The sequence below is a fragment of the Anopheles funestus genome, chromosome 3RL (genome assembly GCF_943734845.2).
Source record: "Anopheles funestus chromosome 3RL, idAnoFuneDA-416_04, whole genome shotgun sequence".
NCBI lineage: Eukaryota > Metazoa > Arthropoda > Insecta > Diptera > Culicidae > Anopheles > Anopheles funestus.
The window spans coordinates 80,958,728-80,983,429 of NC_064599.1; the positions used below are offsets into that span (position 1 = coordinate 80,958,728).

Genomic DNA, 24,702 nt, shown 5'->3' on the forward strand with positions numbered 1-24,702 from the left:
TTTGTTTGGAGCAGATTGGCTACCGATCGAATTATGGTTATTTACGACTGATGTTGTATTGTGTTGCGTGTTATGTTTTCTCTCACCAAAATCAGCTGTCGTTAGGAGATTTTTATACACGCGTGGAATGTGTGTTATGTTGCGCTTGTTGTTTTCGCATGTTGCGCGACGTATCCCTCCGTTTTGCGTAGCGCTGTGAGAACGCACGAAAGAAGACGATGATGTTGTACAGGTGCTTTTTTATCCGTCTTTGTGTTGGTGGACGCATTCAAGAGACCTACAGCGAGAGAGAGCGCGTGTGTTTGCATCGTGGAAGAGAAGACATTTTTTTCTCTCTCGCTCTCACCATTAACACACGCAGAAGCATTGGTGCGACTAGTACGGAGCATAGTTGAAAACGATACGACAAAGAGAGAGACAGTCTACGTTCTCCCGATTATCCGTGGAAACGCATCAAGACAGGGGGATGTTTCTCTTCTACAGCATGCAACCGAAACGCGGCTTCGAACGTACCGTCGATCGCGCTGGAAAATGCATTCGAAAATCGACCCTCGAACAACACGGCTCGTCACTCGTTTACGGGGTTGCGGATTCTGGTATTCCGCTGCTTCGCGTCGTGCTTTTGTTGGTGCGTGTTGCTGGTGTGTTGGTATTTGTGGTGTGTAATTTGGTGAATGATGAAAGGTGGCACCGGACCGTCGTCAGGTGTGCTCCGGCACAACAGTTGAGAGAAAACGATCGTTTTGAAAAGCCTTTAAGCTTTGCAGATAGTGTTTTGCGTACTCTTGTTTTCATGTTTGCATGTAAGGCAAATCAGTTAAAGTTAATTTCTGTGTGAATTTTATGTTCTTGTTGCGTGTGTGTTTATTTCTAGAAACTGATTCGCGAATCTTTCAAATTAAGCTTTTTGTTTTAGTGAATTTCTTTATTACTTCTAAAGTTTTCTTCTCACTTTTCGTAAAATGTGACTTTTGTGTTTTATTCAGTTATGCATTGGGTTGAGTTTTTTGTTTGCTGTGTGTTACTTACCAACGGTTCTAAAATCCCATTGGTCGATAGATTGATCCGCCTTTCTTGCGTGTGAAAAAAGCTTTTACAGATGCATTAGCTCCATGGGGTAGGATGCGCCTTTACGAGTGTAAATTTTGCCAAGTAATAAAATGAGTAATTAAAACCAGTTTACGTACGCTGTTTTCTGAAACGAAATTGTTCAGCAGCACGTTGCGAGTGGAGTAAAATATTCATTACGATTTCTCTTGACATTTTTTTTCACCGCGATTTGAGTCCGTATTTCAATGAATTTATTGCCCAGCAGAGTGTGCAGAAAGTAGTTTTTATTAAAGTCATTGTTTTGCAAAAGGAAAAAAAGTTTTGAAACATAAGTTTTCATTGCCATCTTTTTTAAATTCAAAAACCATGAGGTGTTACGTTTTCTTGGATAGGGATGTATAAACTTGAGGCTTGTTTTTTTATGCTGCAGTACATAAAAATTGCTTTAAAAGCATCTACCAGCCTCACACAAACATACAATCATGGCTACCTCCGGGTGTGGTGTGGGTCACTAGCCACGCGGTAAAGAAAATGAAGAACTGTCGAAAACGTCGAAGAAGGCTCCCCAAAAATTAAACAAAAAACGAAAAACGTAAAACGAAAACTATCAAAAAGTAAGCTCCAAAACTGTTGACTCAGGTGAAGAACCGTGCCACATACAGGAAGGCAAGAATGAGAAAGTATGCTTCGCCTGCGAAAGAGGAAACATAAAAAGTGGTTTGCGTGTGCGCGCGCGTTCGCGACGATGACGCGTATTTCAATGCTTAAGCTGTGTTTTGCTTTCCTTCCTTTTTTTTGTATTTTCTTCAATTATTTTTCTTTCTCCCTGTGCCTTTTTTTTGGTATTCTTTTCGCATCTTCTACCTGGTAAGATAGTAGAGAAAAAACCCTCCCCACACGCATCATGCGGCAGGTGTGTGAGAAAGTGTTGCGCGCGTGTGTGTTGCGATGAAAACACCGGTCTACAAAACAACGTGAATAAGAGGAAGAATGCAATAAACATGTTAAAAGAAAGGGAAGGAAAAGAAAACACGAAAGATGATAAAGAAAAGGAACAGAAGCAGTAAATCGAATTCACGGTTAGGCTACGAATTTTTATTTTCAATGCACGCTGCCAAACATGCGGACAGCGCGGCGAAACGCTTTCAGCTTAGAAACAAGTGAAGAAGTTAACAGCATGAGAAAAGTGAGTGGGTGAATGAATTTAAAATCAGGAATCGCTGTGTACAGCGCCATGTTAAAGCGTAAAAATGATGGTTTTGTTCGTGCTTGATAGAATTAAAAAGTGTTTAAATGTATCAAACAGTATTTGATTCATGTGTGTTTGTGTTAACTAAAGTTAAGAAAAATATCCTTCAATTTGAATCTCGTTTAATGTGCATCTTGTGTGTGTTTATTTTTTTAAGCTCCTTGATAGTGTTTGAACAGTGTTCGATTTGAGTCTTTTCTTCGTCTACGATACTGAAACAGGTGAAAAGCAACCATACATAACCCTACGCGTGGAGCAACAGTTTAATCCTTACAAAAAGTGACCAGTGGAAATTAAAAGGGGAAATTGTAAAGAAACAGCAACAAGGATCTGACGGACAACACGCGGCGAAAGAAAACAAAAAAGGATTCCGTTGAAGTAGATCCATTTCATTTCCACCACCAACACTGCCGTACAATCCCAGGGAAAAAGGCGGAAAAACACATCGTTGAAATAATCCTTGCGAGCGAGCGAGAAAGCTGACATACTATTGCCATTCCCTGTTTGTTGCCATTCGGGTTTGGGAAACTCGTGGGAAAACGATGAAAAAGGCGTTCATGCGGATGTGCTAAAGCGGTGGAAACACAACCGAAAAAGGTAACATTTCTTTCACCACATTGTAGCTTATTTTAGTTAAAGCCAGTTTTCTTCACGTATTTTTGGTGATGGTATAAAATAACAGGGAAAACGGGGAGGGGGGTTGGATGAGGAGGATTTCGGTATGCATTTTCCTTGGTACACGAATATTTTCACCCTTGACCCATGGTGTTGGTGTTTTCCACATTGCTCTTGCTCTCGTACTTACTGTACAAGGGAAGTTTTCCCTCGAGTCCTTTTTACTTCTCTTTCTCGCCTACCGCCGTTCTCTTTCCTTTCTAGGTAGTGCAAATATTTTTGAAGGTCGGGATTTTTTTGACCGAGTTTTGCATCGTACAAACTAACTTTATCCATAGCCAAGCTGTTTGCAGCTTTCTGTATACCACTAACACCATCAGATTTTTCCTATTGTTCATTTTTATTTTGCTTTTCCTCTGCTTAGGGTAAGAATTATGTTTTCTGCGGGGTTTGCGCTTTGTTTCTTGTGGAAGTATTTTGATGAAATACAAACCTAACCTCTTCTTCGTTCGGGCTGTATGGCAGCAAAATCAGTCTTCCCGAAGGAAACATGCTGCAAATACTTTTCAAATTCTTTTCGTTTGCGTAAGATGCGTTAGTTTGGCTCCTAAATATATGCAATTTCGGGACATGTGTTCCTAATAGCGTTTCCTTCCTCCTACCAGCCAACGCGAACGTTGTTTTCGATTACATAAACGGCTATGTTTACCATTCGCGCCATCCCATTTAAACAACCCCCGGGGATGCCAATAAAGCAAAGTCTCGTGATGTTTTGCACGGTGTTCAAGTGCCAAAAAATCAAACCAACCATCTGACTCTGGCGTGTATATATGCCTCGTTTCGCCGAAACGAACAGCTGACTTTGTTGGCCTTCGCTTCCACATTTTGCCGTGCTGCCACCCTCAATCGACACAAAGTGAGAAAAAACCCGGAGGGAAAATCCGCTTATTTTCCGATGGTAAAAACTGCACGTCCGGTTTTTTTTTTGGACACCAAGAGAATTTTTATCTGTATGTGTGTGTGTGTGTAGGGGGGTTTGCGAACGAGATTGAGAGCTCGTGTGAGAAAATGATTCTGTATATGTGCACCGTTGTATCGAACCCGGTTGGAAAGGCCGTTTTTCCTGACCGTGAAAAGAAAATTCCCATCTGGCCGCTTGATTGTGGCCGGCTGTTGCGCCGTTTGTATTTCCGTTCGATACGTTCTTGAGGCAACTCAGCTGTTTGTTGAATGGTCGGGGGATGTGAATCTTTTTTTTTGCGTGACGCTGAAATGAAGTATTTTTCGCTGTATTATTTTGCTGTAACTAAGCAAAATCGAAAATAAGTTTACCAAAAAATCGGATAGGGATCGGGGTGGTACGAAATTTGAGAATGAAATTTTGCATCTCTTTTGTACACTTGGATAGATTTTATTAGTGCCCGTTTCCTTCCTACCCTACATTTTACACACGTGCATGAAAGGCTTGGACGGGTTTCGATCCGCGGGCATGATGGAATCGATTGTCGGTGTTATGAAAATTTAATCCAATACTCATCGTATCGATTTTTTGTGACGTTCTGTGGCGAAGGAAAATGAACGATACGGTTTCGTTCTTCACATGCAGCATGAAAATGAAGAAGAAGGAAAAAAGATGTTTTGATAGGAAAATCAAAAACGTAGAGGAAAAAATATTGCTTTGCATTTTGATTGTTCGCCAGATTGGATCTAATATTGGATGGATTAGTTTTGTGTGATGGAATTTTTTTTAACTTTTTTTTGAATTTCCCTGTGTGATGGAAATTCTTGTCAGTGTGTTTTACTCTTCGAAATATTTTCTCTTTTTTAATTGTGAAATTAGATATTTTTGTACTGTAGCATATCTGCTAAACATTAAAATAACCAACATATTGGAAATCTCAAATAACACATAAAAATTCAAAGTATAGAATCGGTTAACAAAATCGCGTTGGTCCTTTCCTATTTTCTTCTATTCTCATTCTGACACTTAACATAAAACACATGGCTAGGGTTTTACGACTTTTCTAAACACATCTTTTTTATCCCTTTCAAGTACCTGAAAGTTGACATAATCGAAGGTCACTCATTACGTTGCCTATGCAATACTTTCTCACGCTGAGAATTGCACTTGAAAAGGTTACCTAAATTTCCATTCCTTAACCCTCCTTCGCAAAGACCAACTCGACGCATGATTTATAGGCTAATGCGCATCAACCGAAAATTACAGAAATGCATTAGGAATTTTTACAAGCAAATAGAAACACAGAAATAGAAACATTCGATACATAAGCCCTTATGTAAAAACCATGTACACCTACACAACTCAGAGTATAAAATAAACCAAAATTGTTAGAACGCGGTCAGTCTCCAGAGATCGATCGTGAGTTGACAGTTGTCAAGGATCAGATTCAAAACTGGGATTCCAAACCAAATTCTTCGTGTTATTATTTCAAGAGCATCGAGAGTCCCCCTACCCAAGGTAAGGCCTCGATGACTCCAACGATTAAGAAAGAAACTTTACAGTGTAAGTAAAGTAAATTACAGTGTAAAGTCGAAGTCCGCTAAGTGGGTAAAAGAAAACTAACTTTGTATATTACAGTACAATAAATTATGTGTGACACACTCGTGTTTAATTGGGAATTTCCCACTGATCACCGGTGGGCTTTTGACAAGCAGTCGGAAAAACCGAAGTATAATTAAAATTTCCCATAATACGTGTACGTATTACAAGCGTACAATTATTTCAATTTCTACGTAGAACCACAAAAATAGTTAATAACTCTTGTAGATTTTATCAGAGGAAAAACTTTGTTTTCATACAGCATACATAGAGAAACTCTGGAAAAAATGGAAAACATCTTAAAATAATGATGTTTAGGAAAAAATCTCATAACATTGCAGAATTTTAATAAAAAATTATTAATCTAATTTCAACTATTTTTTTAAAATTTATTTCGTCTGCTGTTAATTATGTTTTTAAGTAATCATAAGTTGTTCACAAAAAATACTAGATTAATTTCAACTATGATTAAACTGTTGCTTCTTATACGTGGTTTAAATTTATTCGATCTTTTTCAACAAATCCCGACTGATTGCTACAGTGAAAGCAATTTTTAACAATCAAAAGCTCTTTTTCGATCCCATTATTGAGAGCTTATCACGTATTTTGTCTATTCCTTACATCCAGTTTTTTTCTCTTCTGAACCGCTTGTCTTACGCATGCTGGCCACTAACCTGTGATTGGGTCCTGCGATATGCGTTCTAATCTTCAAAGTCCCGAGTGCTACATCGCTAGCGCCAGTAATCCTTCTCAAGCTGATGTCTTTCTTTTCGAGTGTGTAAAAAGACACCCACCAGCAGGATGACTTTTTGGCTTATAATCCTTTTCTTGGGATATTTGTCTATTTTCGTATGTGTTCTTATTAAATTCTAAACCACGAACGGTATCAAGGCTAGAAATGAGCATCCGAAGGGGTGTTGGCGAGTGTACGAAAAAATGTACCATCCATCGATTGGAAATCAAACACCATTACAAATTGAGGGTCAGCTTTTGACTGGTAGAGGCCAGAGCTAGAAAAATATTTAAGCCACATCGAAAGAAGGTCAAGTGTATATTTTTGGCGACAGCGACAATGTCGACATATTCCAATGTCCAAACCGGATGTTGCTGGAGAAAGGATGCAGATGAGTAGTAGCGTCGGTCGATTCTCTCCTTTAGCAGTTTTTCCCCTCTCCATGTGTACGTGTTTATTTTGGTTCTCTTTTTTCCACTAATGGTGGTGGAACGTTGTCGCCAGGAAAAAAAATCTGCCAATGTCGCATTCCATTGGCACGTCCAAAAAAAAAATCTCAGTCTGTTTGATCGATTCAAACGCGGCAAGGTTATGACTTTATTTTCCCAATTTTTTTTTGTTGTTATACGGGATTTTTTCGTTGTTGTTGTCTACTATAAAACTATCTCAACGTGAAATTTATTGCACAACAGATGAAACACTCTCCCAACACACAAGCAAAACTTAATCGAATAATGAAGCTGGTAAATCGTCCCCTTTACCTATCCAGTCGTCGAATTAAGTCGATTTTAACGATCCAACATGATAGCCGACGATGAGGTAACGATGATAAGAACGCGTGTGGAAAAACGTTCCCCATAAACCGGCTGTAGTTGAATAATTTAACCTCACCGTAGCATATTATGAAATGACAAAACGTCACGCAGCGTTGACGTTAAGCTGAAGTTGTCTTTATAACCATAGGCCGTCGGTTAGAATTTCCTTTTGCACCCAGCCTGCGAGTATGCGAGGCTTCTCGATGTAATTGTAAGCGGTTGCGTTTGCGAGAGATTGTGTCACTTGTGTGACGTACGGGTTGACGTTTTTCGGTAGTCAAGAAGCACCAGCTGGATGGATGATTTGGCTTTGGCAGATTAAAAAAGGGCAAAGGTGAATGGGCTATCGTACGTAAATATCAGGCGTGTGTGGGTGGAAAAGTTTCTCCCTCCGGAAACTCATTTGGTTGAAATGGAAATTGCAGACGAAAAGGTCATTAGTTACGTTTGATTGGAGATTTGATGCTTGGAGATAATGAGATCAATGGCAGTATTAGAGTGTCAAGAATTGTTATCAAAACAGTTTAATCAGCTTAACGACATGTTACACCCGAAGGCTTTGATGTAAAGGCGTTCGAAAACCGAAAGACACTAACGACAATTTATTTACCTAGTAATCGATGTAATATCATCAGACAGGACATTAAATATTGTTCAAGATAAAATCGACTTCATTCCTCATTTTAAGAGTTAGCTCAGTAATGCCTTCATGATCAATCGCATCGTCTAGCATAGTTTCCATTTATGGTCATTCAATGTTGATACCGTCGAAGGAAGATTTCTTGCCAATTCGGTTAAACACGTTCTACAAGACCAGACCTTCCTAACATGGACATATCTTTTCGTCTTGCCTTATGTGTATTACTGTGATTTAATACTACACGGTGTACGTCAACCAATAGCCTCATGATCTTCTTGCTATCAGTATAAGGTATAAAATGTTAGCAATTTGCTTCACGTACTGTTCCCATTTTATTTTTTTGCCTGTAGAAGAAAAAAAGCACACTTTGCTCTAGCAATGATTCCTTATTCGGAGGGTGTAAAGCACACTGGGAAGGTGAATCAATGTAATAACGGTTGAAGACGATACTACTTTTGCGTATGCAATTGACAGCAAAGCAAAAGGGTTGGGTGCCTGTTGCAGAGCGCCGGGCTAGCTGTTGATAATTGGGACGTCATGCGCATGAGGATGCAATTGCTGATTTCAATTATTATGCTTATAATTTTGCTGAACCTGCTCTGCTGCAAGTGAAATTGTTAAAAGGGTCTGTACATGAAGATTTGTACATTTTTATTTCAAAAGAAATGGAAAACAAGATCCAATTAATGGAGACAGTAGAAAGGTGGCTTTCAGAGGTGTGTTCACACCTTAAAACTATTATCTCTTGAGGAGGTTAAATTCAATGACTATTTTTTTGCAAACCATTTCACAGGGGAGAATGCTGGAATGTGCTGCTATCGGTGTGAAATCTGGGCAGCTTCCTAATGAGTGCAGTGAGCTCATTAGCATCATTATGAAACGTATCGTTGTATGAACTCTTCCTATTTGTCTAATTCCAAATAACAGAAGAAACGGATTTTTGAGATGTTCGATAAGACGTGCCTTGTTATGCTCTTGTTTATGGTTTGGCTATTGTGTTTTATAGTGAAATTTGATGAGATTTTATCTGATGAAACATATGTTAGGACTCTCTTATCATTTGGTGTCAAAAAATCTTTTTAATGGCCCTTAGAAGCCTCCCAATTCTAATTCTCAAATCTTTCTACCACGCGTAAATATTCCTCTGAAAGTGATTATTAAACCAACATAGAAGTTAGCACCATCTGCATTTGAAACCTGGAAACATTCCGCTTCTCCGAATATCTCAAGATCTGTTATTGATATCTTCATAGTAAATCATATTAAGATCTCCAAAAACGGACTGTAAATTGTTTGAAAGCCTTGAAACATTCAAGAATTCATCATCAACCTGAAAGAAAAGAAAAGCAGGTTAATGAGCTCTAGAACGGACCCAGATCATGGACGTCCTCATGAATCACATGTTTCCAGTGCCGCCAAGACTTAATTTACGTGGGTCGCTAGTTTGTGCTGGTGGCGATTTTCTAAAGGCGATGACTCTGCGTCATAACTTCAAAGAGATGGATGGATACGGTCAGCGGCAGAGATTTCTGTAGAATGTGTTTCTTTTTATTTGCCATCTCCCTTAACAATGGGGACCAAACTTCTGGCCAAATGATTAATGAAAGCTGCCGTGTCCGGAGCGGTGAGGCACAGATATTTCAGTGTTTTATTTTCTCTTCCCTCAAGCACAAGGAGATTGGAATGGGGAGACCACACATCTTCGACGGCTTTCGAACAATTCTAGTAACTTTTCATCAACTTTTTTTCTTTGCTTTTTCATTTCTTGTGCCATTCTTTTGCTCAACGAAATGGATAAATTTGCCAAATCAGTGCACCGCACTCTCGAGCTGGAGTGCGCCGCACGATACAATCACTCCACATCATTGTATCAATTTGTGTAACTGATCGACGAACGACCAAAACCCACACTTGTAATGCTTAATGCCGCGGTCCGGTCACGTTAAGAAAAGCGGCTCGCAACATTATCATCGCGAGCTTTCCTCTTTTGCTACACCATTTCCATTCCCCGACCGGCCGTCAGTTTCGCCAATTATGGCAAGTGAATTGAATGTAGTGCTTCGTCGCAAAGTAAGTAGCGCCACAGTGTTATGGCTGACCAATTAAAGTTAGCATTATCAAACGGAGCTGTAGTTTTTCCGCCACTTCCAGTGTGGAGCAATGCTTTCACTTGGATCGATCACTACTGCTGGAAAGGCACCGTCACGTTTTCTGTTTATCACGAAGTTCTGACAGTAGTTGAAGCGAACTCTTTCGCCTGATTTGAATACTAAGCTGCACGATAAAATTCCTGCCCAACATTTGGACGGGGTGGGTAGTAAAGTTTCACTGCAGACTGCCGACATAAGACAAAAGCAGCTTTCTTGGTGAAGATCTCGCTGAGCCCGGCTTCTGTTATATCGTTACTCGCAAGAGTTGGATTACATTTTACAATCGAATTAGATGACGAGCGTGATCTACCTAACTTTTTTTTTCTCTCTCTCACCGTACATTCGTATCAAACAAACCTCCATTTGCCACATCAGTCTCTCTATCAAAGGCAATCCGAATGCAGAAATTGAGCCACAATTCGACGCGCGAAACATTCACCCTTTCGCTCAAAACGGGAAAGGCGAATAAGGAAGGGGGTTTATTTTCGCTACCCGAAGGTGGCCCCGGCAAAACATTCTTAGCTGAAGCGAATCGTGCTACCATGTTGCGAATCATCAGCGGCAAAAAGGGTGGCTGCAGCCTTTTTGGTCTGCAGAAGCAATCGCCGTTTTCGCGCGGATGGACATTGCGAAAGAAAGGTAATTAGCAAGTTGGGTTCGTTCTGAACGTAGCCTGATATTGAGGGTTGTGTTTGTGGGGCAGAAGTAAAACGAACAAGTTTTTTGTTTTGCTATGCGTTAGGTTTCCTTTATCAAATTTTAGATGTTTTTTTCTGTTGCAATTTTTATTTTCCTTGGTCTTTGTTGGGTAGATTTGGAGAAGATATTAAACACTTGGAAATATTTATTGTTCAGCAATTATCTACACGATAAACCATTAAGTTAGTGGTATAATTACAGAATTAATTAAGAATGAGATTTATTCGCCTTTTTTCACTGTACAAAAGACATGAAACTTCATTATTAATTAAAAAAATTAAATTAAAACATATAAAACAAAGTATAACAAAAAACGTTCAAGTCGTCTCAAAATACTAAAAACGCAGTTATTCTAAGAGTAAAACAGAAACATGAAAATATTTTACTATAACCTGCCAAAGGTTGCGTCTTCCTGTATATCTCGCTCGAATACATTTTAACAGATCTACATTGAAGGAGTAATACACTAGTCAGTAGATGTGTTCCACGGCGTTTAGTTGGCTGTAGCGGGTTAGAATTCATTTATTATTATCACTGTCTTTATCGCTTTGTACTGCTCGACGCCGAGCACTGAATCGTGACGGTTTTTATCTAAGCATATTTATGCTTCATTTGAAAGGATTACCTTATTTGCCTTTTGAAAGGGAAGATATCAGCTACGACAGGGAGATGGAGCAAATAAAGTAGGATCTTGAGTTTTTCTCCAAGTATTGTATTGAAGTTTCTTTGAGGCTACTCAAGACCATTAAGCCTTGCGAGAAGTCTCTAGTGGAGTCTCTGTAATATCTGTAACCGCATCTAAACCGTGTCTTCATGCGTTTCTAGCGGGTTGATGGTAACACCGATGGGTACAATTGTTAACCTCCCCAAAGATGCCTTGTGTCATCGAGTTGGAGGGGAGATCTTTTCAGTTATACACTGCTTGGTCTCTGTTTGATATCGACGCCTGGTATTACCCTCCAGGGTGACACACTAGTGGACTCATAACTCGTTCTAACGTTGCCCCGGGGGTAATAGTTGTGCTGTGAAGGTTCAGCTCATTGCATGTTTATACCAGACGTACAACAGCATCCCAATTCAGTGTCTTAATATGTCCGACACAGCGGCTCCACATCTGGCGAGAACGATCGTTATTATCATCATCATCAGTTTTGGACTCCTTGGACCCGCAGGGTGATCTGAGTGATTGTGGAAAATTTGTATCCTTACGAAAGAAGCTCGGACTAAAAGAAACCACGTAGTAAAGAATGTGACATAGTAGAATTAAAAAAAAAAGTAATCTTCTCTGTCACGAACAACGGTTAACAGAGATGAAGGAATGGAAGGCAGGAAAAAAGGGCCACATAAAAATAATTCCTTCCTTCCAAATGCTCTTGCACAGCCGGGAGCAAAATAAGACCAGACAAGAAACGTACATATTTGAGTGATCTTTGATTCATTTTGTTTTTCTTTGCGTTGCGGTTTCCTTGAGTTGTGCCATTGAACTTGAGACAGGCGGCACGCTTGTCGCCCGGCCGAAGTGTCGTGGAGTGGTGCGATGACACATTCATCATATGGTGAGAGTGGTGAGAAATTCAAGGAAATGAGCATGATATGGTAGTGTAAATTTTCGAAAGTATCTTGGAGATCTGGTGCATCGGCCGATTGATGAATCAGTTGCATATATAAAGTTTTTGTTTGATAGAGAAGGAAGTTGCTACTCGAGATCTCATTTGGAAGGTAACCAACCATTGGACAAAACAGATAAATTCGTACAAGAGGAATAAAACAAACAACATAAGCACCAAACCATCCAGAGGCAGTCACTTTCTGTCGTGACTCAAACACATTTCAGAGGCAAGTTTCTGAAATAGGCTAAAAAAAATTAACACAAAAAGGTTCACCTTATACTTTGATTTTTTTTTTTGGTGACGAAAACCGACAATTTATGTTCCCATGGTGGAGGGACATATAGCATGTACGAGCATCAACATGCAGTCGCACGCAAATTGGATGAAAGTTTTCGTTGCATATGCACTTTTAATTCGGGCATACAAGTAAGACGACTGGGTTATGAAGGGGTGGAAGGGAGTGGTGGAGACTGTCAAGAAGTAAAGGGAAATAAATGTCTACAATGCTGCAAACAAAATCGCTCAATAGAGTTAGCGACTATGGGAGGCTGCTGCTGTATCTTGGTGCCGGTACTGTCGGGCGTTGTCATCTTTGTCGTCTAGAGTGTTGGGGATACATTTTGCTCGTTTTAATTTACTCCCTCCTCGCCCCTCCCTTGTTTGGAGACTTGCGATTGACGTTGCGGATGGTGTCTGGTGTCTGGTGCTTAGATGCTGCCTGTGGCCACAGTGGTGAGAACTGCAAACTGCTCAACGTCTCATGAGTTTGGCCGGAGTTTGGAGCTCGTTGCCGAATGCGTTGTGGTTGTTGTGGGCCGGCAAACGAGGTGAGATGTAATGGTAATTGCGGAGCACCAGGGGCTGATACGGCGGCTCTGCAATGTCAAGTTTGCTGTCTTTGGCTTCATTTAGGCAAGTTGATTTTAGTGGAAGGAAGCGGAGTCACCACGACACAAAAACCCGGGCGCTATTTACGGAGGTCTTGTGAAATATTATGGGAACTTGTTACTTGCCATCCTTGTCGGAGAGGGTAGAGTCAATTTTCAATTTTCTCCCGGGGGAAAGTTTTGTGAAGAAATGGTTTCGAAATTGTGATGAGATTTGGTGATGTCAGGAATGTCTTTTTGGTGACTTAGAAAATGGTTTTGTCAACATCCAGACAATAAAATCTAAGGCATATTGAATTAAGTGTTTTATCATGTTATAGTTCAACCTTCGTATGAGATCTGACGCTTCGATTCTGATCTCTTATAACAGCCTTCCAAGAAATCTGAAGTACATTAGAAGGAAATTATTACAAGGAAGTTGTTAAGTGATACTATAAACACTTACCAGTAACTCGTCGTAACTTCTAAGTAAAATCAATTCCGCACGACTTCTAAAATGCAATGAGACCCTAGTTCAAGAATAACTAATTCCTTCTTTACCGTTGTTTTGCATCCACTTACCCGGAAGGTTAATTGTACAATTTGCCATTCTTGTCCACAAGTCTTCATCCAGGTTGCTGGTCGTATTTAGAATTAGCAAATCAAATTTACAGCAGTAAAACAGCAAACACAGAACGTTGAAACCGCATTTGAACAGAGAAGTATAGGCGAGAAATTATTCCAAAGTCAATCGTAGCTAAGGGTTTGGGTCATCGATTATAGTAACATTTTTGCTCTGCTGCACTCTGAGGTTTTTGTTTATGTGGTACGTAATGGTTCTAGCGTGGGGATGATGGCAACCCCGTGCGGTTGCCCTAATGCTTGTGGTTTATGCATTCCGTCAAATCGATTCTTTCAATCAATTTTCCTGTCTACTGAATTCGCTAAAACTAGTCATCCTTCACTGGCAGAGTTGGGTGTGTAATAGGGAGGTGGGATGAATTATGGAGAAAGGATCTTAACGGAGGAATAATATGTGTGATCTCACCCGCTTCGACATAAGTTCACTGGAATAGATGGAGGTCGATACGCTCATTATAATTCTTGTCGAGACCCATGGAAGATTTCTTCACCCATAAAAACGATCACGCAATAGTGAAAGAGGTTGCTCTTTCTGAAACAAAACTGACACCGAAGGCGGTTCCATTTGGCGTCACGATAATAAAAAACCTTCCCGTACTGAGCTGTCAACGGTTTTGGGAAGGAAAAACAAACACCGTCCGTTCTGGATTAGTTTGTTTGTATTTATTTATGTTAATCCTTACCATTTTCTTCACTCATCGTTACTTGCCTCGGTTCGCACTGTACCGTGGCTATGTGTGCGCTAATGTTTTTGAACATGGGTTTTTGTTGTTTGTGCACAAACTTGTCCGTTTGTTAAACTTTTGCTGCTACCTATGCTAATGCACACGCCGGTGTGGCGCGATTCTTTCTCCCTTCGCGGAATGCTGTGATTGACGTTTTGCTTCCACTTTGAGCAGGTACGCAAGGTGAGTTTTTGTGTGCTAGCGAGCTAAAAAGTTTGCTGATATCCAACGGAATCTTTAGCATTTCAGCCGGTTTTTGTTTGTTTTTTGCTGCCATGACCGAATGGTACGATTGATTGTTGCAAGAGGCAAATCTGCAACGATGCGCTTTTTCTCCATGGAATGGAAATGTAATGCACCTAGCAAGGAAAACGAAAAGAAAAAGAGACACAAAACTTCGTTATAACGAACAGCAATCACGGAGCAAAACTTATTTGTTATTTATGTAGCCCGAGTACGATTGATCGGAATTCGATTTTTTTGTTGGATAGTAAGTGAGGTGCGTGCCAAACGTAAATTGTAGCCAAGGGTTCAATCTGCGCTGTATATAAAATATTGATCTCATCATTTGTAGCGGTTTCGGAAACCGATAACTTTGACTGATTCTTCGATTAACCTTTATGCACTTTACATTTCCCTTCTTGGAACTGATACTGGACTGCTGGAAGCCTCGTAGTTATAGCTCTAACGATTACTTACACAAATTCTATGTAGAATACTATAGCCTGGACTTGGACAGCATCAAATGCACTATAAACACTATGTATCTATTTGGCTTTTGGACGGTATTAAACAATTAGTGAAATATGCATATAAAAATACATTTCTCGTGTGTTTATAAATTTTGCAGGTTGATATAGAAAAACACGTTCTCGTCCCTTCCCCAGTTGCTCCATGATGTGTACCATCGACGATTATTGGACGGCAGGGAACGACACAAGACCTTGCTGACACTGACAAGCAGTGTGTGCACTAATTGTTGGAACTCTCACAACAAAGACGCAAAACAACCAAGAACTCTCGCGATAAAAGACTATATCATGTATGCTAGATAGAGTGGATTGGTGTCTGACTGATTTGTTGATGGTTGTTCTGTTCTATGTATTTTCTGTTGTCTTTGTGTCGTTATGTGTGTTGTAACTAAACCTTCAAGTGGGAAAAGAAAATGTTGGACGATAAATAGAAATCAGCGTGAGGAGTTTCTCGTGAGAATGTTGAAGATCTCCAAACTTTGGAGATAGTGTACAAGATCTAGTAAGTTCTCGGGCACATACAGCAAAGGTACATTGAAGAATCGAACCATTCTCAAACACATCGACCAAGACACTAGCAGACACATAGCTCACAATGCTAGAGGAAGAGCTAGAGATAGCGCTGAAGGTGATCGTAGTCGGGAATGGTGGCGTAGGCAAAACCTCCATGGTTCAGCGATACTGCAAAGGCATCTACACGAAGGACTACAAGAAAACGATCGGGGTGGACTTTCTCGAGCGGCAGATCGAAATCGATGGCGAGGATATACGGATAATGCTGTGGGATACGGCAGGACAGGAGGAGTTCGATGCCATCACGAAGGCGTACTACCGTGGTGCACAAGCGTGCGTACTTACCTTCAGCACCACCGACCGTGCCTCGTTCGAAGCGATCCGCGAATGGAAGCGTAAGGTGGAGAACGAATGCAGCGAAATTCCGACCGTACTAGTCCAGAACAAGATAGACCTGATGGATCAGGCCGTGGTGTCGTTCGAGGAGGCGGAAGCGCTCGCGCACGCACTCGGCTGTCGGTTGATCCGCACGTCCGTCAAGGAGGACGTTAATGTGGCGACTGTGTTCCGATATCTGGCGACCAAGTGTCACCAGATGATGAAGCAACAGTACAGCCAGTCGGCCCCAATCAGCCAGCCGACGATCAGTGCCTTTAGTCCGACGTTTCAGTCGAAAGCTGCCAGCAACACGATCACCCTGACGAGGCCATTGGTGAAGCGCAAACCGTTACAGAAGCGTTGCGGGATATTCTAGCGATCTTGTAGATTTAGTGTATGTTACGTTGTTGTTCGTTTTTAGGTATAGATGAATATTGACTGTGTAGTGGAAGATGTACCTCCAAGCATCGTTGGATGCAGAAGACTAAAAATACTCACATGGAAGACTATATACCAACGAGTGCCTCAAAACATGTACGTGTACGTGCTGTGTACTAACCTTGAGTTGTAGACCCAATAGTTAGAGCTTATTCAACCCTTAGCTTTTCGGCATTCATAAATGAAGGAACTCGTGAAATAATTCACTATCCCGCTTCTACAAGTTCCATTCACAATTTTAATTAATCATCTCAATCTACAAAAAACCGGCTCTGCTTTATATTCTGCTCCGAAATGTATAATTATCTAAAGAAACTATTCCCATGCGGCAAACCGGCTCCCGGGGGAACTAACCCACGAAAGGCCTCGTGAGTTGAAAGCGGGTCGCAGATAATCTTCCAAAATTAGCGGTCTTGCGGATAACGGTCATCATTACATACCATTTTCGCGATGATCCCGATTAGCTAAACAGCCATGCCGGTAGGTTGAAGGTGGTAAAGCTAGCTAAAGCATTACACGAAAGGAGTGATAGGGAAGGAAAAGCGACAAACGCGGTGACAAATTTAATCGAAATAGCAGAAGCGTGTTTTCTTCTGGTGGTGCAGTTTTCTCACACAGAAATAAAGTGAACGGCCTGGAGCGGGTAGGAGTTTGCAATCAAGCGCTGAAGTGTGGTGTGGGTTAATTAAAGGCTCGAAAATGCGACTGTAAAACAATACTCATAATTAGGCGTTTGTATAGGAGGCGGCAGTTGTTGGTGTGCAAAAACATATAAAGGAAAAAGGGGAACTCCATTAATTGTTCGATCGAGCGAACAAGGAAAGTAGTCGAGACGAAGTCAATCATGCTCAAACGTTACGTTACAGCTTAGTTAAAGAAAATAGTAACAGCAGCAGTAGTGAAAAGGTAACCAATTGATAGGGAATTATTATTGTAAGGGTAGTGCGAACGGAGTGGAGCAGAATAATAATGAACATAACGCAACCATATGTCAAACGCAAAAGTTTTCTGTGTGTCGAGCTCTAAAAGGTTTGTACCCTCAAAGGGTTCTTCTGGGACGTGAGAAGAATACAGAAAAAACGTAATATAATGGAAAGAAATATAATAAAAGAAATGAAATCTGAATTTCTGATTACAATAAGTAATCTAAAAGAGAAAAGATAAACAGTAAAGAAGTAGAGCAGCAAAGTGGAAAATAAGAACGGTGGAAAGAATTCAATCAATATAATTATTGTTTGAAAAAGTATGGCATAGCTGAAAGAAATATTTCAAGAAATGAACCGATTTTAAACTCCACAAATAGACAAAACAAGGGTAGGAAAAAGAAGAAATAATATTTCAATATCTTATTAAAATGGACGAATTTCCTTTCCAAAAGAGTCTGAAAAAAGAGATAAAAACAGCTCGAGTGAAGGTTTTTTAATTATGATCTCGTTATCAGACCCATCTGGCAGGAGTAACTCAAAGTAACTCAAATTTCACTCTCAAGCCAATCTCAATGCACTCTCGTTGGGCGAACGCTTGAGAGTGATCCGATCGGTTTATATACCGAACAAACCCGATCGTTACCGAAGCGACCCGATCGTGCGCCTGCAAGATTACAATGATACTTTTCTTTCCAACGTATCGTACAGTCACGTACACAAAATTTTACTCGTATAATATTTTTTTTATTTTATGATTTTTTTTTTCATTATATTTTTTAAATTACAATATTTCATTCGCGCTTTCACTGTTTTTTAACTAGCACAAATATGTGAATAACTCACATTTATCACTAAATAACTTTAAAACACATGCATGACGGAATCATGGCTGTTGGTGATCAACCTTGCTGCACTGTTCACTGGTACACATGCCACTGACGATGCGTTTTTAATCCAGCCTTGAATGGTCTTCTGAAATACTTGAAATCGAAACACAATAACATAATTAGCAACGAATAAATGTGCTGTATATTTTTAAACACTTTTACTTACCTTTCTGGCCAAATTGCGTTCATATTTCACAATTTTAAACCTCCTGAATTCAACACGTCCATTTTGCACTCTCTCGGATCACGAAGTCCGACAACGCGGACTGTGTGCATGTGCGTGTTCTTCGTTTGCTTCTTCCTTTTGTCTTTTTAACTGTTCAAAAATCACTCTCGGGTCGCTCGGTCGGCACGATCAACACCAACACATTGACAAAACCGCTCACCACAGGGCACGAACGGCAAAAATCACTCAAAAATAGCGAGATAGAATGATGAAAAAGGGAGAGGTCAATATGAAATCTTCGGAAAATGTCATGTGGGGAATCGTTTTCTTCCGCTTACGGGTTATTTGCTGTTTCTTTTTTTCTTGTTTTCGTTTTCATGTTTAGCCTGGCAACGTACGTTTCTTTGGATTTACTGGTGTTTTTTTCTGTTTATTACAGTGTTTTCAATGTATTTAATTGTGTATGTTTGATATTTCCTATGTGTTTTTTTGTTTTTTTCCCTTCTTGGAACAATTATCAATTTGTTATGTTTTTCTGTGTTTTCTTTTTTAATTCACATGTTTTTTGTTGACCCTTGTTGTGGTTTTATATTCGTTATTATGCTAGTTTTGGTATTTTTAAAACTTTTTTTCAAATTTCCATTATTGCTTATGCAATTTAAATTTCCCTTTTCTACGCTTACGATAATGATGATCACAATAAATAAAAAAAGACTCTCCCAATAGCCAAACGGTTAGGTGTGAGAGAGATTTACACCCGAACATTAACATCAGTCATTTTCTCACACACCTTCACTTTCCTCGATCTGTTTTACTTGATCGCCGACATGAAAACTCGACCATTCGATGCAAAGCTTCAACACTTTCTCCTTGTGCGGTGGCATCGCGGCACGTCACGGCGAATCGAAAGCATTTTCTTTCCCAATTTACCTTCCCGGCACCCGGTGGGCATGATGATTGGAAAAGTGATCACAAATTCCAACTTTGAGCTGAAGAAGATAAAGAAAAAAACAAAAGCTGGGGGGTAAATGTTTGGGGGGTTGTTTTTTGCCTGGTTTTTTTTTCTCACTTCAAACCCTTTCCAATTGATAGGCAAATTCATTTCCCAAAGGGTGGGGCACTTTTATTTCTTTCAGCATCCCGTTCCCAGGCAGCCACAGCAGGGGCTACCATAAGGAAAAACTATCGATGAAGCGTGTGCGGTCGTGGTTTGGGAATTCGCACGATTTGTTTCGCTTTCCGCCGCTGTGCTATAGTTTTCACGTCTCCGGGTCGCAGGTGCTGAAAGGGAATCAGCGTTTTGCTGATGGGAATGGTTGAGGATGAAAGTAAGAAAATGTATATTGCCAAAGGCTTTTCGCACCGTCCGGTGAGCGCCTTTCTGCTATGGGTGGGAAGGCATCAGGGGCGGATCGCTGATTACTTGCCAAGCTTATTGCCCAACCAGGCACACAGGGAGAAGTGTACGGTAATACGATGGAATCGGCTCGGATCATCATTCCCCCGAACCGTGGGGGAAGAACAACGAAACGGAAATTTCCCGTCCCATCGACGAAACATGGGTGGCGAGCATTGGCAGGTGAAAATGGATTCTTTCTTTCTTCCCACACGGGTTTGTTGGTTTGTTTCGGTTTTTCCTTTCGTCCCATTTATTGCACTGCCACCGTAACCGATCAGATGGATACCATTTTTCGGTGGCAAGGACGGTATGGTGGTGAAGATTCAATCTTGCTCCCATTGTCTGACTGTTTCGATTCCGCTTGGGAACCCCTTGGCTTTTGGGGGACGTACCATGCTGAAGCTTCATTTCATGAAGGCCACCCCGGAGTGCGCTGCGAATTGGGTTCGATTTTCCACTTATTGAATGTGGAATCTGCACGAATGAAAGAATGAATCGGGTGGTAAGAGTCCGAATGCGATTGGCGTTGGGGGGGATGCAATTTGTTGTTGTTTTTATCCCGCACTATCACCACCATTGACTCAGACAGCAGACATGCACCGTGGCAACGGACGTCAATCATAAACATGTTTTATGGCGAATTGGTTTCATGCCGAGTTTCTGTCTGGGTTTGAAGTTTCGTTTTGATTTGTGAGACGTCAGTTTTGAATGTATACAGGGCCGGGCAATCCCTGGGGAAAAGGGAGCAGTTGAAAGATGGATTTTGTAAAGCTTAATGTGTGTGTGTTTTCACTTATAAAAGCTTTATGCACAAGACACTCGACTTGAAGGGAATTGGGTTGGTCCGTGAGTTCTGAAGGTTTTCATGAAGCTAATTTCAAACAAATTTGGGCTAAAGTCTGAAACACGACCCCCCCCACTCACGGTCACTCATCTGCGTGTCAATTTTTCGTACAGGGTGGTTCGGAGACTATGCGATGTGGGCTGAATTTGATTTTTTTTTACAATTACTATTAAATTGTAAGGAGGTTTTCGCATAGTGAAAAGTGATTTATTCATCGAGGAACCATGTTCCATACGCTGTTTGTGAAACCGTAAAATTTTCCTCATTTTTTGGCCCAACTTTGCCCCATAGCTCCGCCGGTATCCAAGATATCGCCAAACTTTCTTCTGGCCATGGCTAGATGGCACTTGTGGCTAGATTTCGTCCATGCACCACTAATCGCTACCATGTCTGTGGCCGGAGCTATTCGCGAAAGCTCCAACGGATCGCCAATCTTTGACCTGTGGTCGATAGATGGCACCAATTGCTACATTTTCTTCTTCGACGGCCATGCCCTCAGGTGTCTGTGTCTCGAAACATAATTAAAAAACACGCAACCGATTTCGAACCACCCTGCACGAAAAAAAGTCACTCAAATGAGTACCCGTGAGTGGGGGGGGTCGTGTTTCAGACTTTAGCCCAAATTTGGGCTAATGTCTGAAATAAGGAGTCCGTCTCTCACGGTCACTCATCAGCGAGTAAATTTTTCGTACTGGGTGGTTCGGAGGCTATGCAATATGGCCTGAATTTGATTTTTTTTTATAATTACAAAAACATTGTAAGAAGGTTTTCACATAGTAAAAGGTGATTTATTAATCGAGGAACCAAGTTCCATACCCTGTTTGAGAAAATGTAAAATTTTCCTCATTTTTCACCAATGTAGCAAAATTTATAATTGTGATATATTTTAATGCGAATTTGTTGCATTAAGTTTCTTTTCACTCAAATAATGCCTTAAATTAAAAAAAGAATAAAAAAATGTAAAAAATCTATAAATTTGTCAGTCTACTGAGGCTCATTTTTGCACCAAGTTTTGCCTATAACTCGGTCGGTATCCAACGGATCGCCAATCTTTAACCTGTGGTCGATAGATGGCAACAATGGTTACATTTTCTTCTTGGACGGCCATGCCCTCAGATGTCTGTGCCTCGAAACATAATTTAAAAAACACGCAACCGATTGCGAACCACCCTGCACGAAAAATAGTCACTCACGTGAGTAACCGAGAGAGGGGTGTCCTTATTTCAGACTTTAGCCCAAATATGGACTTTGTTAAGATTTCAAGAGAGATAATTTTAAATTTGTCGCAAAAATTATGGAAAAAACATTATCTTCACTCTCAATCAATTTTTAGTAATTCAAAGAAAATAAATAAAAATCTTAAAAAAGACTCCAACTTTTGGAAACACTCAATAGAAAGCACAATGCGTACGGTGTTACCATTTAATTCCATCTTCACTTTGTAGCTGGAGCAGAAACAGCGAACAGCGATCCAATAACATTCCCATTTGCTCGTTTGAAAAACCGATTTGAAAACGATATTGCTTTCCCAGGTTTCATTTTCGTTTGCCGTTTGCAATTGACCGCAGCAAACTCGCAAAACGATTCAAACACCATTGCTTTAAATCACAATCGCATGTCCGTCGCTCCTGCTGCATCTTTATCGTTTGATATGAATTGGATCGTTGTGCAAAATTTGCTTTGCGCCAGTTAACACCGTATCATCCGTAATGATGCATGCAACATAATCTTCCCTCAAAAAAAAAACCCGATGGAATTGGGTATTGTGTCGGTTACCATTTTTCGTTAATTACGAATGCATAATTGAATGAAATTGTCCGTTTGTCTTTTGCATAGTGTGTTTGTAACGCGGGACCTTGGATGGGAGGAGTGGATTCTCTTTTTCTCTGTTACATATTCATGTTAAAAGGATGATGCTGAATGAAGTGAACAAACGTCTTGAGACTGTTCGGTGTGTTTTGCTTTGAGCAATTTTGCGTAAGTCACGTACAAAATTGTACCTTGGTTCACGCTTAAGAAAAGTGTTCGGTAATTACCTTCGCTTGGAGACTTTTTGGCTTTTTCGTGGCCAAGCTGTTACCATGCATTGCCATATGTGGTCTCTTCCTACTCGCCAGCAATTATCTTAATCCATATAATTATCTTATGGGAATCGTTTACGCACAGAATAGTGTTTATAATTTTCTTCCAATATGCTTTCTTACTCACACTAAATCGCACCGTATTTCATAAAAAAAACAAAACATATGTCCGTTGTGGAATAATGTAATGATATGGTAGAATAATAAGCTCAATTTTGGAACTGCTTTGAAATCTTTGTCATTAAAAGTTTCGGTCCCAAGTTCCATGATCTCTTAGGGTGGTGATCGTTTCTTTAAATAGCTGTTCTGAAGTCGTACCGAAAAAATAAAAGTAACATAAAAGCACATCCATATGGGCGTTTGAAAGGAACTGCCCATGAAGGTAACATTGGTAGCAAACGTTTGTTTTTCGCATGTTCTCCTACTTCGCATATGAATAACGCTGCCAAAAGTCCACCCAAAGTACCCACCACTACTCTGTAGTTGGAAGAGGCTTCAACATATGTTGCATACACTCACGGTACGGGTGACCTTCGTAAATGGCCACTGTGTTAAAGGGGGGGTCTATCGATAGGAAGAAGGTTCTCGTTTAAATTGGTCTGAAAATTTCATTTTATCGAAACCATTTTGGTTGGCTGTTGTTTTGGTGTGTGCATTTGGAAGGGGGTGCCAGAACCGAAGAGTTGGTTTGGTAATGTTCGGATGGTTATGTTTTTTTTTGCTCACCTGCTTGGGCACACGCAACCCATGAGCCTTCTGTTGGGTCATTTAGAAGCAAGCGAGTGAATGTTGTGTATTTGTGTGTACAATCAACAACTACCCTTATTGAATTTTTCTTTTACGTTTGTAAAGAGAGAGAGAGAGAAACCAAAAAAAAAAACAAAAAGGTTCTATTGCCCTTCTACTTAGTGTGTTTTTTGCCTTTGGTTGAATGAAGACAGAAATATATATAAAAAAAAATGATATTTTATTTAGTAGGCAATTCTTGGGGTAAATTGAATCATGCCACTGTAATGTTCGTGTAATGAAGGTGAAAAGAATGACCGTAACCAGTTTGTATCAATAAACTAACAGATGAACAATCGAGTCAGGATAAAGGTGTTGTACAAAAATATATAAAAATTTGTTACTTGCTTTTCAATTTGAAAAATAAGAAAATATAATGATTACAAGTGACATAAACCGACCATAATTAGCGGTGATAATTGTTGGTGATAAACGCTTGAAAGTATGCAATTACTTTTTTACAATTCAATACAATGTACGGTTAATACACTTTGAGCCGGGATCTAGGACATTCCCAAATTATCTTCGGTTGATTAACGATTTTTTTACACACAATGCATACCTTTAGGCGTTTACAGACGGCTTTTAAAATGTCAGACGAGCTTTAAGGATTTTGAATTTCTTTTATAACAACCATTGCTTATTGCTTGTTTCTTTATTTTATTCACAAAGAACGGCCTGGCCATATTGCTATTGCTTGTTTCTTAACTTTTTATAAAATCTATGCATAGATGCACAAAAGATATTTATGATAGTTTGATTTATATTCGATTTGGCAGAGAAAAAAAATTCTTGTTAACATCATTCATATAATATGTTTTACATCGGACTCCAAGGCATCAGAACGATTTCTTACATGATTATGTAGTTTAGGATGATTTCTTCATATTCATTGTTTCAAACTCTCGTTTATTCACTTAAAGTCTGAAAGATAATTAATTGAAAAGATATCACTTATCGTTATCCACCACTAATGATAATTTAAAATCGATCGAATATTTACATCGTTTTTCAATATTACATACTCAAAGGATAAAGTGCCTAATTTTATTGATCAGTGATCTTGTCCACGAGCATTTGTGGTAATTGAGGATTAAATACCTCCTATGGATAGGTTATCGACAATCATTTCCTTCAACCACTTAAGCAAGGCTCTCAATCGATGAGGGATTAATTGT

The 24,702-nt window shown here is 40.0% G+C and overlaps 2 protein-coding genes and 1 long non-coding RNA gene across 4 annotated transcripts in view; 2 read left to right on the forward strand and 1 right to left on the reverse strand.

Annotated features, from left to right (window-relative positions):
* The first annotated feature begins 2,780 nt into the window (after positions 1–2,780).
* The window catches only part of LOC125768069 (protein yippee-like), a 48,218-nt gene continuing 26,296 nt past the window's right edge, over positions 2,781–24,702 (forward strand). The window contains exon 1 of the mRNA XM_049435253.1: positions 2,781–2,896. The gene's annotated coding sequence lies outside the window, so the exon portion shown is untranslated. The remainder of the gene's footprint in view (positions 2,897–24,702) is intronic.
* Positions 2,802–17,560, forward strand: LOC125768067 (ras-related protein Rab-23). Of its 2 annotated transcripts, none has more exons than XM_049435247.1 (2): positions 2,802–2,896; positions 15,205–17,560. In XM_049435247.1, exon 2 carries the CDS (start codon positions 15,702–15,704, stop codon positions 16,371–16,373), a length of 672 nt encoding a protein of 223 aa, XP_049291204.1. In that variant the 5' UTR covers positions 2,802–2,896; positions 15,205–15,701; the 3' UTR covers positions 16,374–17,560. The 2 variants fall into 2 exon arrangements, with proteins under 2 accessions (XP_049291204.1, XP_049291205.1); XM_049435248.1 differs by having other exon boundaries at positions 2,808–2,896; positions 15,242–17,560.
* On the reverse strand, positions 18,084–18,727 carry LOC125768073 (uncharacterized). The gene is made up of 2 exons (XR_007418846.1): positions 18,415–18,727; positions 18,084–18,341 (listed from the first exon to the last, which is right to left on the reverse strand). It is a non-coding gene; the product is annotated as an uncharacterized LOC125768073 (long non-coding RNA).

What these genes read in the sequence shown, in the direction of transcription:
- LOC125768067 (XM_049435247.1), top strand. Translation starts at nt 15,702, where the DNA reads ATGCTAGAGGAAGAGCTAGAGATAGCGCTGAAGGTGATCGTAGTCGGG.